This window comes from Dysidea avara, chromosome 13 (genome assembly GCF_963678975.1).
Source record: "Dysidea avara chromosome 13, odDysAvar1.4, whole genome shotgun sequence".
In the NCBI taxonomy this organism is placed as follows: Eukaryota; Metazoa; Porifera; class Demospongiae; order Dictyoceratida; family Dysideidae; genus Dysidea; species Dysidea avara.
In genome coordinates this window covers 13404986-13420707 of record NC_089284.1, presented here as the reverse complement: position 1 = coordinate 13420707, position 15722 = coordinate 13404986, and the positions used below count along the sequence as shown (strand labels likewise).

Here is a 15722-nt window from a genome sequence, read left to right as displayed (position 1 = left end):
TAAGCGCACTTTATTAGTCGTCATCGTTGCCATGATATCATGACCATGTCAGCTGTACAGGCCCTAGCAGTCTACCTGCTACAAAAGGAATTGTTGGCAAAACTTGGCATTGCAAGGACTAACAGTGATCATGAGTGACTCCTGTTATGAAAAGGACAACTCTTATAATAGGATGCGCTTTAAAAATAAAAAATTCTGCGGAGGTGATCGACAGAGGAGGAGAGACGGGGGAAAAGGTGATACATTTGTGATTGGATCGGATAAAAATTATTAACGTTGACTCATTTTAATACATTAGTCGTGACTTTACTCAAGCTGCGTGGGTATGTTCTAACTAGCTACTGTATTCTACTTCTGTGTGTAAGTAGATAGATAATACGTTCTATAGTTCAGAGATTTATGTGTTACAGTTTAGCCATGGCCAGTAAACTGATGTCAGACTTGGAAGGCAAAGGATCCACCAGTTTTACTGACTGGTTGGTCACAACTGGTTTGGGTCAGTTTGAAGCTATACTCAAACAAGTGGGGATTAAAGACATTGCTTCCTTCTCTGAACTGGATGATGATGATTTGGATGAGATGAAGATCAGTGACAAGAAAAGTCGTCTAGCACTAATGTCAGTGGCGAAATATCTCAACGAGAAGGTGAAGAGTTCTGGCTGCTCCAAACAAGCTCCATACTTGATGAGACTGGATAGTATGCAGGCTACAAGCTTCACTGAACAGTCGGATGAAGTGTCTATTGCTATTGTGGGGAACACTGGTAGTGGGAAAACCAACTTTGCTGTACAGTTTATTTCTGGTAATGATTATAATAAATAATCGGTTATTTCCACAATTCTCCCATCTTATAGGTAAATCCATAGTGGACCACGAGGCTACTTTGATAGATTCTTACAAGAAAGAAATTGAAGTGGATAACACCAAATGTCTAGTTACTCTTATCGATTGTGGTGGAGATTTTGGTGAGAATTTGGATGTGGCTTCAGCTGATGGTTTTATAGTGTGTCACAAGACCAACGACATGACCAGCTTAAATGTTGCTCTAAAGCTAGTTGATGAAATCATCGCTATTAAAGATACCACAACATTATCCGCTGATACAAAGTGGCCAATTGTTTTAGCTCGCACACATCATGAGCAGACAGAAAGTGATAGCTTACTGATGTTACCTGAGAAGTATACCAACCTTAACCTGTGTCAGTATGATCTTGCTATTGGTGAAGTCTCCTTTACTGATTTGTGTATTCGTCAATTAGTACAGAAGATTCATGTTCACAGAAAGTCATACTGTAAGCCATTTGAAGTCAGTTCTAGTGAAAAAAGAAAGGCCCTTGTTGGCTTTTGGCTATTACAATCCACGTTTGGTAATGTGAGTTCTTTGCAGAGTTCAGAGTTTCCTATAATGGAATTTGACAAATGGGGTAATTTACAATGGCACAGTTTCAACAAGCAGACATCCTGTTCAAGTGATGTTAAGGCTGGTGATAATGTATTAGCAGTACTATCATCTAGTACAGGATTTACTGTTAATCCAACACTGTCTCAAATCACTTTCAATTCGGAAGGAGAAAGTTCCATTTCATTTTTGTTTGCTTTTGACAAAGACCACCACATGGTGATGCAGTATATTGATGATGAGGTACTGTGTACTTCTTGTAACGTACCCACATGTTGAGTTGTGTATAGTGTTGTACCGATTCCCACTTTTTAGGCAAAACCGATATCTGATATTTTTTTACCCTATTTTACTGATAGTTAACCAATACCCGATTGTAGGTCTCTGCAAGTTACACTTCTACATAATCCACTAAAAGTACATCTAGTAAAGCCAATGCTGTGAGGTTGTACAATTACCTCAACTGAAAGTTGCTAATCAGACAAGTGGGCTAGTCTCCAACCATCACTGTTTATTATTGTGGTTACCACAAAACATAAAGTACATGCCACAGCCTTTGACACCTTCCTGTGCTGCTGATGCTGAATAGACTAATAATCTGCTTGCCACAGCCATTACAACTGATTTCCAATTATGGTAAAAACAGCTAATTATTGGCTTCAACCATTCCTGATCTGATTATCAATGTATTCTCACAATATTAGCCCACCTGTACATTTTCATACTTATCCTCTCAATCCATACAGTATCAATTTTGTTTGTTCGGAAGGATGCTATATCATCTTGTGCTATAGGTTCAAAGCTTCAAGTTGTTGTTCAATCGACTAAATGGGTTACCATATTCAGACCTCTTACCTGTTTCATTAAGTTGTTACATTGACGATGATGTGTCTTCTCAAAATGGTGATGTCCAACTGATTGCTACTGATGGTGGGAAGTTTCATGTCCACTCAGCAATACTGAATGCAAGGTACATTATATATTTTATGAAGCTGAATAGAGTTTTATACATGTACGTATGTAAGAAAATATCCTGACCACCTGGCAGACTCCTGTAAGCATTGCGTTAATCGGATGGCTGCAGGTTCGAGGCTGCCCAGGTCCAGTCATGGATTTTTTTCTTCTTTCTCCTACTTTTCAAACATACTTAATATAAATTATAAACATCTTAGGCCTTTATAAGGTCTTCTGGTATACAGGCTCTGCCTTTACCAAGTACTTTAATCATAATGTAATGTGGTATCTGTATTGTTCTGTGATTATGGACATATATTTAGTGCCAGTATAAGACAAGGATAAAGGTGTGTTGAGTCTGTATAAGTGCACACTGTATGTATGGAGATGCTATTAAAATGGGTCATGGCACTAATCTTGTTCTGGTGGAATTAGTGTAAGTTAGGGTGGAATCCCTTGTTTGCTGTCTATTCTAAGATCATCCTGAACTTTTCCTTTCCATTTCCTGTGAATCAGGGGTATCTTGGTTATGTAGGCTATTGAAGCTAGTGCATTGTGGTTAAGCAGTGTCTACCAAGCACATATAAACATTTCTCATTATGTGCACTAGTTTGTTTGGTTTACAAGTTGTAACTCTTTTCATAGTCTCCATACATTGTGCCCCCATGCAGGAGTTCAGCGGGCAATGTCAAGCCACCCACATCTGAGGAACTACCCCATTCTTCCAATGTCATCAAAAGCTTTCTTGTTTACCTCTACACTAATGCTCCTCCAGTCTCTAGTGCTGGTCAGAAGAGTAAATATTCTCTATTACTCAGTGATGATGAACTAGTACAGTTGTCACAACTTGCTAACCAGTTTGGTTTGACTCAGTTAGCTCAGTATTGTAGTCCTCCACAACTACAAGATACACCATCAACTACCAGTCAGCCAAGTAGTGTCTCTGAAATGTTAGAGAAATTTGGTGTTGATATGGACCAGGTGTGTTATCACATCCATGTTGAAAGTAATGACCTACACCAAGACCTGGAAGATGACTATTATTCTGAGAAGAAGAAGGTAGTATATCTATGTATGCAGTAGAACCCGTCATAAATGTGGACATCTCAATAGTCCAAGACACTTGCCCATAGTCCTATTTGTATTAGTGTGCATGCATTTAGACACCTGGAATAAGGGCACCTCACTAATAGAGACTCTTGTCCCAAGGTCTCCACAATAAATGGGTTTCACATCACAACCCATATAGCACATTGCTTTTAAAAAACTAAAAAAACTCGGTTCTTGTTGAAGTACTGTGTAGACCAATGTAAATACTCTGTATTTTTATTTTACTTTTTGTGAGAGGATCAAAGTGCTGAAGTGTGCTTTTAGTTTTCCATGAAATAGCAAAAGGGTCATTTATAGAAAATAAAGAACAATAGCTATGTACATGGAAGTGCTGTACAGTTATGAAAAGTATGTAATAATATGTGACCGTCTGAGCAAAAAGTACTTTGATAAAACACATTGGAAAACAATTGGTAAAATTTCTTGTACTATGCTATTAAAAAATGCAGGTTTTAAATGTGGCCCTGTTTTTCCAGCGAAGCAAGTTTTAGATCTTGTACCATCTTATCCATGGAGAGTTCAAATATCTTCGTTTCTTTCTTTTTTGTAGCCTAAAGGGTATACATGTTACAAGTATTTGTTTACAATTTGGCAGACTTAACCAATGTTATTGTCATTTCTTCATTTGAAGCACCTTTGTACTTGTACGTATGTGTTAGTGATTACAAGCTAAAACTATACCTTGTTACCAATTTATGACAAACACTAAGCCAAATCCCAACTATATATACACCCAACTATGCCTCGAATTTAAGCACTCGCAGCTTATTTTCAGTATAATCACTGTACATCTCTGCTCTTCCTACTGTCTAGCACTATAATTATAAAGCTACTCATCACAATGGGTTGAAACTTTGGTAACCCATTTAATGGACACTGTAAATAATGCTGAGGCAATAAAGAAATTTGGGAAATGTGGATTTTCATTGAGATGTCCCATATGTATCTTACTCATGTGTAGCTTGGATACATCCTAGCAGCATTTCTAAGTGGAAGTGACTTGAGGTGTGCACACCAAAAAGTTTTTCTATTGCTGTACCACTATCATAATACTGGAAAGAAGGTTTGTACAGAAATGTGTTTGTCTATGTATTGTACATTGTGCACGTGTACACATCTTGGTGTACAGTAGTGGAACCTGTTAATTAGGACACTTGAAAATGAGGACACCTGTGTAATATGGACGATTGGTAATGGTCTCAAAGTATCCCTTAGCATGTAAACTGACCTGGAAAATCCGGACACCTTGATAATCAGGACACTTGGTTGGTCCCAAGGTGTCCTTAATACTCAGGTTTCACTATAAATATATTTTTTAAATTCCTATTGAGTGTTTAGCCAAGTGGGTTTGTGCATGTATGTACACATGTACAGGTGTATGTGGTTCGTCCTACTGCAGCTTGTGTGTACGTACATGGTGTGTATGTGCTTATGTAAATGATATAAAACTGCCTTTTTGTGTAGCTGATGCTAAAAAGTCAGAGAAGAGCATTCCTGTCTGTCACACTGGAGTGGTTCAAAGATGTGGTCGATCGGTATTTCAAGTTTTACATGGTAATATACAACATACAGTAGTGTTACAAATAGCCATAGTGTCTATGGGTAACAATTTGACCTCACAAGTTTTTTTCCCTGTCTTCACTAAAGGCTCATCATAAACCGATTCTTCTGTTGTTAGCCATCTTTATTATTTGATGTGTACATACGTTTTATTTCATTATGAGGTGAAACCTCTTTTATCAAACTAAAACATCAAACTATAACAAGGACTAAAGTTTTAGGCCTGCCATTATTAACTTTTGAAAATGAAATACGTATCTCCCTGATGCAGTGAAAATGGCCAAAAATTCTTGGTCTCAGATAGAGCATTATAGCAAGGTTCTTTTGTACATTAAATTCTGTTGTACTATACAACTGTCTATATACTTCTCTTCTTATGGCTTTTGTAGGATAGTGTGAAAAAGTTCTCAGCAATATGGAATGATCCTGCTACTCAACAAAGTGCCCTGAAGAGTATCACATCATCGGTAAGGTATTAATAGTAAATGTTAGTGTGTATGTAGGTATTGTAAGAGTGCAACAATAGTAGTGTGTTAGTGTTGATAGTAGTTTTGGTAGTTTATTGGTAGCTGTTAGTAATAGCTAATACCTACATACTGTATGTAGTGTACAGCATAATCTGTACGTTTATGATGTCGGCATTTGAACTCCACATTATTCACAGCTTTTTTTAACCACGTGTGTTACAAGATTTACCCAGGCCATGTGCCCCTTTACTCAGGTTATTCACTTTTATGTTGACACTAAAAATTGATGACCAGCTAAGCAAAAACCAGTCATTTTTGCACATTCAAATTCCATTTTATTGCTTTTCTGTTATCTATAGTAATAAAGGAATGGACAACCAAAGTTTCAGCCTTTTGTGATGGATAGTCTTGGAGTTGTAGCGCTAGACGGGTCGAACAGAAATACATTTGATTTGTACAGCAACGATATGGCAAATAAATTACAGGCGCTTATATAATCAATCATAACTAATGACTGAAACAAGTTATGAACACAGGGTTTGGTTCAGTCTGTTCACCATGAACTGGCAAATTGATCAAGGTATAGTGTTTTCCCTCTATGTTTCCGTGCAGACAAAAAAGAAAGTCAATGAAATGACAATGGGAAACTTTATTTTTGCCACATTGTAAATAAGCGACCATAACTCACGTGCTGTATGCTGCACAAATATGAAACAGAGATGTTCTTACTACAGGTAAATCTGATGTTGTATAGGTTTTATTGATGTGAGCTTGTTTCAGTACGTACCAAAACAATTTTAAAAATTTTATGTAGCACGCATACTTACCCAGTAGCAAAACAGAATTTTGCAAAAATTACATTTTCACTCAGCGGGTCACAAATGTTTTTTTATTGTTCACTGTGTTGATGAAAATTATAGTGACAAACTATTTTTTACTTTTTGGCACCACCCATGAAGTATTTTGGTTGGGACATAATGTTACAGTTAATTCCATGCTTCTGCACAGTAAGTACAGTATGCTAGTAAGATATCCATGATTTTTACTATCCAGTAGTTGCAGCACTACTGTACTGTTTGATATGTTGGTGTGCATTCTATTAGAGTAAGTGTATTTTCTAATAGAAAAGAGTTTTGTGGTACATTTGATCGAACTGAATACTTTGTGTGGTTGATCTGATCTGTACAGGCAATCAGTGCATAGTTGTCAGTTACAGCTATGCAAATCAAAGTATATGTACAGTGGAATCTCTCTATAACAGCGCTTTGGGACCCAGAATTTTAGGCCCATACATATTTGTTGTAGCATAGAAGTTTTCCTCTTTCAAAGTAACAGTGTATGGAACCACATCTGCCTTATTCTTTCTATGGTGTGGGTAGTTTGTTAAGAGAGGTTCAACTGTATCAAATTACTTATGACTGAAGAAAGTAATGGGTTACACTGAAGGTTCTCCCACATTAATCCATTATCCTCTACATGTACGGTATGTATATAGGTATTGTATGCAATCATGCTAGAAGGGAAAGAACAATAATGATGTCAATTCAACTCTATAATATCGATATGTTTCAATATACTGTTAGATAAACTACATGAAGGAGCAAAGTTCTGATGTCTACAGCAAACATGTTGACTTTGTTTGGAAAAGTCTCTACAAATTTCTGGATGCAACATTGAGATCTAAACCAAAGTCACTAGTGCAAATAGGAAGAAATATTCCTAAAGTAAGTACAAGAGTAAGTAAGTACAATAAGAGACATAAAAGTTTTATTTGCCTGTTTACCTGATTTTCATTTGCAAGCCCAGTCACGTATGCATCCATTCCAGGCATCCATGGTCAGCTTGCAGCAGGAAACAAATTGTGCCTGTATTGTTTAGTATACAGTATGTAGTATAATGAATTTGTTTATAAAAATAGTGTAGGCACTAGACAGGTCTACAGGGTATATGGTAAAGGCATTATTTAGAGGTGTATGCCAGTGGAACATTTATAACATGCCATAGTTAGATAATTAAAAACAATTTCATCTTCAGTGGACAAGAACGAAAAATTTTATGATGAAAATTAAATTATTCTGTACGAAAAATAATTTTCAACCTTTAATCAGCCAGCTGCAGTGACTCTCTTCCAGTATTTTATGCAGAAAACTTCCAAAACCCAATGGGGCACTTTGCACCCTCCATTCCGCTGGATACTAACTATTGCATTATTGCCATGGAGAAACCAAGTGTACCCCATACAACAGGTGCACTAAGTATAGTAAACAGCTACAGCACATTTCATTCACTATATAAGGGATTCCATGAATTTACTAGAAATCGCATACTAACCCACAAACGCTAAAAAAAAAATTCCCAGTTGAGGAGACTGGGCATCCAAAAATTTCTGCGAATATTTTAGAAACCATCTTAACAGAAGGTTTTAAGAGTAAGCAAACGTTCTGGGATGGTTAGTAGTGAAATTAAAGACTACTTGTCGAAAAATCTTGAAGGAAAGTTGATAAGAAGGTACGCTAAAATAGCCTTAATTCGTGAGAAACCTTGGTTCGAAAGCTGTGATTTGTTCTGTAAGTCGTAGTTTCACAACTACAATCTGGAAATTCTTTACACAATACTCCTATGAACCTGTTAACAATATATGTGTGTTTCGGCCCATTAGCATTGCTCATTTTCGAGATGCTATGAACAACTCCCCATGCTTCAGGACCAATCCCGGTTAAAGTATGGGGTGTAGCATTAACATCTCGAAAGTGAGCAGTGCGAATGGGCTGAAACACACATATATTGTTGACAAGTTCGTTGGGGTACTGTGTAAGGAATCTATAGATTGTAGCTGTGAAACTACGACTTACAGAACAAATCATGGCTTTCAAACCAAGTGTACCTTCTTATCAACTTTCCTTCAAGATTTTTCGACAAGTACTCTTTAATTGACACAATGGGTACTACTCTGTTACTGATTGCCGTCATCCACTGCCTCGAACAATTGCATGATGACCTCAACTGGAATGTCAGTACTGCATTGTTCCACAATACTGATCCCAATGTCTTTACTTCCTTGAGCATCGAAGCCAATTTGAAATTTCACTACTAACCATCCCAGAACTTTTGCTTATTCTTAGTAAAGACGGTTTCTAAACTATTCGCGGAAATTTTTGGATGCCCAGTCTGCTCAACCGGGAAAATTTTTAATGTATGCGGGTTAGTATGCGGCTTCTAGTAAATCTGCAGTGTACATCTGGCACCATGTAGCATTTGCATGGCCGCACATTGAGCAGTTGAGTAATGATTCACCAATGCTAGTAGATATTAAGTAGTCTCGACTATCACTTCTGACTAGATTAGCTAGATACTTAGTACCTTTTCCTCTTTTCGGCTTGCATAGCTACAGTGTAGCTATGTGGTCCCATAACATACCCGCAATTATTCACACATAAATTTTTTTGTCAGGCACAAGGAGGGACAAAAGTATATTATCAAAATTATTTATCAATGAACACTATTTTAATTGACTAATTTCCTAACTACAGTATATTATAGGTCTTCTGTAACAATGGATAAATTCTTGCATGTTGACTACCATCTATTCTGTGTAATTTTTGTGCTTCTAATAGTATATTTGCATATGAGGAATTGATTGCACATACGCTATATGTGAAGCAAGTTATTTTTAACATTAGATATTAAAGATTAGAAGGACGATTAAAACTCTTCAACAGCTCAAAAACAATTTGCCATTTCTTGCTGCTGAAGTTACAAAGGAGTTAGAATTTATTGCAGACAATTACACTGATCCAAGAGCTGATGCAAGATGTAAAGAGGTGGGTACGCTAAACACTAGTCAGCTATGAGTGTTGGCCATTTTCTGACCTAATTTAGTATGCATATGGCCAATCAGAATTGATTGTGGTCAAGTTTATTTTCAGTCAATACCGTATAGCCAAAATATTTTGAGGCACAATATTTCAATAATATTTGCAAACAATTTCAAATGTGTTAGACTATATGGAGGTTCAGGGATAAAGTTTTCGCTGTTAAACCCCAAAACATCAAAATCAGCATAAATTTTCATTCTCAAAATATTTAGGCTATACGGTACACACTTGTCTCTCCAACATGTGTAAACATTAATCATCGTTCTTCAACTGGAGTATTTTCAGACTGTTAGTATGTCTGTCTTGCAGTGTAGTGTCTCACAATATATAATTATGATGTGTTGTGATTGTACTTAACAGACTTTGTCTACTACATTCCCTTTTTTCCAGTTTATTACTGCTATCCTTGAGTTTGTGGAATCCAAACATGACCTGATTTCAGGTTTTAAGCAACGACTGGACAATATGTCATTAAAGGTAAATTTAGTATATTTAAAATGCATTTTTGTATTAATAATTGTGTGCATATTGCTTTTCCAAAGTACAAAATCATAAAATTTAATATATATTGCTTTTCTCATAGGAATGGAAGGCATTTGTCAGCAGATGTGGTGGCAAACTAAATTTTTTTGTTAACAATTTGAAGGCAATGGAGTTTTCACATGCTGATCAATTTTGTATGTCCTCGGATACTTGTCGCCCCAAAAAATTAGGACGAGTATGTGGAGTTGATATGGCTTGGGAGCTTGGACTGCTAACTCAGAAGCCAGAGCTAGAGTTTCCAGAAGCACATAAAGATTATGTCAAAGATATGAAAAAGTACCTAAAGGAAGATAATGAACTTTACCAACAGTTTAACAAGTATCAGAATTTAATTTCTGAAGCATTTGGTAATTATAAACCTAAACAGTTGAAAGGTACTAGCTATGTATACAAAGTCATTGCACTTATGTATGGATATACATGTATGCCATATTTAAATGCTGTACCTCTGATACAGCTGCCCTCAAGTAGTAGGCACACTGTGATAAATTTGTAGTGTAACGTGATGCCCTTGAATAAATGCTATGGTTCTATACCCAAATCTTTTAAGAAGATGGTGCTTTACAGTACCTTACCGCACACGCACTAGATGGCATTAAAATTCTCAGTCAATGCCCCCTTCTCAATATTGATAAGCCTATTTTCCTCCTCTGAAGGTACATTTTCCTACTCTGTCACTTGTGCTATAACAGCCTTTTCATTAGTATATGACACATCATCTACTTTCATTGTTTTAGACCAACACACTGGAGCCAGCTCAGCAAGTTCTAGTGGGGTAGCTTTAATACCATCAGTTGGACTTGGAATAGAATTACAGAGTTTGTTGGAACCAAATTGCCCAGTAACACATGACATTCAGTTCCAGTTAGATGATGGATCATTATTAGGTGCTCATTCTGTTGTGGTGTGTGCCAGGTGTAGCTGGTTTATGAATGCTCTGGAGAGGTAGGTATGACACACATGTGTATTTCATTGTACAATAATAAAATTCATATGTCAGATTCTATGGATACAATAATGCTGTATACCTGAGTGTTTTGAAAGTAGTATGATATATACATGCATAAATATGTGAACGGATTTGCAAAAAGGGGTCTTCCATACACATTTAATTCTGCAAACTCGAGAAACCATACTTTGTTTCAAAGCAAGCACGAAGATGTATACAGGAAAAATACTACACATTCATTGGTTTGCCAGTTCATGATGAACAGACTGAGCCAAACCCCATCTCTGTAACTTGTTTCAGTTTACTAAGCTACATATGTTGTTGCTTGCCACTGACCAAATTTCAAGTCAATAGCTGATTTTAACGAATAACCAAAATTGGTTAATTTGATGTGTGGAAGATCCCTTTTTGCAAATCCCGTCACATTACTTACATGCAAACAGGAAACTTTAATGCAACCTGTTCATGTATTTAATCCATAGTGTATATTATTAATTTAACATTTCCTTGTAATAAAACTATATAAGTGTTTCCCTGTACTTGTTGTAGTGGAATGAAGGAAAGTGTGGACAGAAAGATTCCACTTCCTGGAGTATCACCAGATACAGCTGAAGCATTTGTATTTGTCCTCTACACTGGTAGTCTACCAGAAGATATACAGTGTCAACCACTGGATCATGTTGAAGTACTAGCTGAAATGATGAGTCTTAGTCACCGATTGGAACTTTATGGTAACAGCTAATTTTAGTGTGTTAGGATACTTTATCATTGGTACCGATCAGTATCGGTCAATTACAAGGTGTATATCAGTGATACTTTATGTTGTATAAGTACTATTTTAAGCCACCCACTTGTGCAAGTGACTTAGTGATGCAGTAGTGGTAAACGCTGAAATGCTGTGGGTGGGGATTCTGGTATGGCTGAAGTGTGTGGGTTTAATTCCCAGTATAGGCAGTGATTTTTTTCTTTACTGGAAGTTTTTGGTGCCACCTTGTTGTAAAATTTTTTTGTACAGTTGATTTGTACTAACAAATCAGACCAGAGTCTTATCAAAATGCTTTGCAAACAGTCATTGTAGTGCTGAGCAGTTTTGTAGACGGTACAATAATTTATTACTTAATATTGCGGTATAATTTTATTACCTTAGTTAAATGCAACTTTAGACCTCTAATACTAGATCCAGATGCTAAAGTACAGTTTTTAAACATTTTACTCAAGGCAGAATTATGTTGGCAAACTCATTGCAGTATATTATTGTATACCAGTCCATATGTACATCCTTCATACAAATAGTGATCGAAGCTCTAAAGACTGTTTTTTAAATCCACGGTATTGTGGTGTTAAGAAATTAGATGATATCAAAAACAGATACCACTGTTTAACTAAATACTCGGTATATTGTGCAGCACTAAGTCATCAGTAACTATGTAGATGCAGTATTGAATTACTGGAAAGTATTTAAATTAGCCGTATATTGTAGTGACATAACACTTATGTCTCAAAATAAGGGATATATTGGTTACGTTTTTGAAGTATCAGCTGTTTCTGTAATATCGGTTCATCAGAAAACCTGTATCAGTACTCTATAATAAATATCAGATCGGACGTAAAAATGTGATATTGTTACAGCCCCTAGTATATTTTATAGTTATACAACGGCCACGAGTGCTCTGCCTGGTATAAACGCACGAGCCTGAGGGCCGTCAGGCCCGAAGGCAAGTGTGTTTATACAGGCAGAGCACGAGTGCACGTTGTATAACTGTTATGTACCATTCACCTATTAGGTGGGGAGAGTCTCACAAGACAGCTGTAACACTTATAAAGGCCAGGTTTCTAACATCAATTGTGGGTAACCAAGCCTGACGTTGCGATGACGTTCCCCCTGCAGTACTGCAGCCACCTGAGATATTGAAAGCTAGTACGCTATGGGTTATATCACTAACCTGCATTCGCTGTTCCACTCTCATCATGTAGTGCTCAGCATGCCAGCGTGCCATATAGACTAAGCACCAGACTAATCACCATAGTGATTCTCTCGAGCGAAAAAAAGCAGCTAAATAGACGGTTTAAGTAAACAAAACCTAACTACTAAACGATACTTGTCTAATTCTTACTATTCACACTGGCTAAACTCTAATCTGGTGGCATGACAAAACTGGTTACCACAATCGAACGTAAAGGTTAGTATTATTTAGAATATATTTGTTTTATTGAGTCATTGTCGAAGTGGACTACAGTTTAATCTGGGCTAAGATGGCACCAGACTAGTAATGTGTATAAGTACGTTTATATATATATATATATATATATATGTAGACTAGAGTTGTGGCCACCCGTGTTGGCTTTTTCGATCGCCATTGGCTGCTTGTAAACATTATACGTATTGGTGACGTTATGGCCCACAATCGACCATTACATGTCAGGCTATAAAAGAATTCGAGTGATCTGTGAAGTGTCTTTCCACCTATTCGGTGAGGTGTCGAAGTGGTCTTCGCCACCGGCACTTGTGCTATGCTGCACAAAACCGCAGCCAGTGCAATATCTGTATATTGCACTGCGGTCGGTGCAATATAACTTATAATGCACTCGTTGTGGTCTACAAAACCGCAACCAGTGCGTTATAAGTTATAATGCACTCGCTGCGGTCTGCAGCAGTGCAATATACAAATTATGGCACTGGCGGTGCCTTTGAACTGCCCACGCAGAGTGGTACATATGTTGTATAAATCACACCTTTACTCTAATGCAACGCACATTGGAGATAAGTTATACAGTCACGTACTGTGTTACTATATGTTATGTACATATTTTGTTTAGACTTGTTTAGTGTGTGTGAGGCCAAGCTGGTGTTCTGTATCAGTGAAGAAAATGCTGTTAGTTTATTGACTTATGCTGATGTACTACAAGCACAGTTACTTTATGGGAAGTGTGTACAGTTTATTACTGGTCATCCGTCTCTACAAATGTCAGAAGAATTCAAACACTTGTCACTTAAGACTAGAACCTTTCTTGAAGCAGAATATGCAAGGTCTGTTTGTTGTAATGCAAGCAAACAATCATTTGTCTTAAATTATGCATTTTTATGGGTTTTCATATTCATGATAGAATTTGTAATGAAACGTGTTAATTATCTTGGTCACAATCAAATAATTTTAGGGCGAGTAATAATGGAAGGCAATCTCCACAGCACTTAGCTGAACAGCTCAAGCCATTTGTGAGTGATGAAGTAGCTAGTATTGAAATATATTACGTGGTTGTTGTAGTATTTTAAACAAATGTCTCGCTGTGAACTACACAACATAACACAAGTAACAAGTGTTGCTCAACCTCAGACAAAGAAGGATGAAGTTGAGAAGACAGTTCCTAGTGATGCTGATAAAGTATCTATACAAGCTATCCTTAAAGATTTGAGGTACTGTACATGCATAAACCGAGAAATTTATACATATAATGTGTTTGCCCTGAGCTGCTGTAGATGTTGTTTTATAAATGTTGAGTAGTTGTAAGCAAGCAAGCATTTTTTGCATGCCAAATATACACACGCTAGAGATGCATGTATGTAGTGAGTGATTATACATGCTGGCATTATTTTGGGAACAACAAGGGAGTTAGGTATCATTTGTTGTTTTAGTAGACTGAATTAAGTGCTGTAATAGAGCACTCAAATGTTCTAAAAGGACAGTTATACAGTGAGCAGGGGCGTAGCCAGGATTGTTTTTGAAGGGAGTTCGGATTTACAAAGTAGAATCTTAAGGGGAAGGCCTGGGTGCTACCCCTAGACCTTGTTTGGGTGAAAATAATGCATACACAGAATGTGCCCTTAGGCAGTAATATAAAAAGGTGCTGTTTGTGCATCTAACTAGCTAAAACCTACACACTGCTGTTTATGCAGCTTATATAAACTATAAACCTATTGTAAAACTAACTAATCTTCACTTCCAGACAGCATACTGACAACCAACTTCAATTTCCTAGCACATGGAAGCTCTCCACACTCGAGTCCCTTAATTGGCAATACTTCTTTCCAGCTATACATTATTCTTGGCCGATCCTCCTGTTGATGGTCACTTCAGACTTGGCTTGTACTCCAATAAGTTCGAGACATCACGTGCCCACAGCATGTAATAAATAAACAAACCATTCATCAAGTAAATAATACATTGACAATTCACAGTTTGTGCTAACCTGACACATGTATAGCACGACCACTCAAGTTTGCCTTGTAATATGTCTCAACCAACCATTGAACAGTCTTTCACTTGCGCCATTTCAACCATGAATCACATGCACAATTGATCACGTGATACAATAAAATGCTTTGTAATGGTTCAGCATTAATGTGATGTGACCCTCAAGAGTAGTACAGAGGAGCGCCAGTGGGCAAGTAGCTACCGGAGAGCTCCAGGGCTGTAAGATTTGGTGTGGTTCATCCGAACCATCCAAACCCCCCTCCTGCCTACGCCTTTGGTAATGTACTCTAATAAAACAGTCAAGTAGAACCATGGCCACAAACACAACCAAGAAATGACATTTTCTAGCTAACAGAATGGAAAACTTCATAAAAGCTGAGACATCAATGTAAATGGTCTAATACAGCAATTCATTGTGTTATATGATTACATAGTTTTGTACTGTGTGTTCACTGTTATTCTGTTATATAAATGTACTCTGTAGTATGTATTTTACTTATTTTGTGTGTTGTATTACAGGCAAAGAGCTAAAGTGGCTCGTAATGCTCAAGATTAGAAGTGTGTTTGTACAACTATTGTGTGTACGGTGTGAAAATGATGTGCTATATATATTTATTTTTATTGCTGATAAATTTATTTGTGACAAAGATTTGATATTAGCTGTACTACCTATTG

The 15722-nt window shown here is 37.0% G+C and overlaps 1 protein-coding gene across 5 annotated transcripts; it reads left to right on the top strand.

Annotated features, from left to right (window-relative positions):
* Positions 1-8: 8 nt before the first annotated feature.
* LOC136242046 (uncharacterized) lies at positions 9-15683 on the top strand. Of its 5 annotated transcripts, none has more exons than XM_066033364.1 (19): positions 9-236; positions 299-323; positions 411-802; positions 855-1642; positions 2194-2369; positions 3025-3412; positions 4425-4526; positions 4928-5017; positions 5413-5490; positions 7074-7214; positions 9171-9311; positions 9756-9842; positions 9949-10282; positions 10646-10853; positions 11407-11588; positions 13675-13885; positions 14014-14071; positions 14121-14269; positions 15567-15683. In XM_066033364.1, the coding sequence occupies exons 1-19, from the start codon at positions 131-133 to the stop codon at positions 15601-15603; spliced, it is 3693 nt and encodes a 1230-aa protein (XP_065889436.1). In that variant the 5' UTR covers positions 9-130; the 3' UTR covers positions 15604-15683. The 5 variants fall into 5 exon arrangements, with proteins under 5 accessions (XP_065889436.1, XP_065889441.1, XP_065889440.1 ...); XM_066033367.1 differs by having other exon boundaries at positions 147-236; positions 299-360; XM_066033369.1 differs by having other exon boundaries at positions 103-360; positions 416-802.
* Positions 15684-15722: the final 39 nt, after the last annotated feature.

What these genes read in the sequence shown, in the direction of transcription:
- LOC136242046 (XM_066033364.1), top strand. Translation starts at nt 131, where the DNA reads ATGAGTGACTCCTGTTATGAAAAGGACAACTCTTATAATAGGATGCGC. An exon ending in TCAGCAATACTGAATGCAAG is followed by an intron (nt 2,370 to 3,024) that starts GTACATTATATA and finishes GCCCCCATGCAG; the next exon opens with GAGTTCAGCGGGCAATGTCA. An exon ending in ATCATAATACTGGAAAGAAG is followed by an intron (nt 4,527 to 4,927) that starts GTTTGTACAGAA and finishes CTTTTTGTGTAG; the next exon opens with CTGATGCTAAAAAGTCAGAG.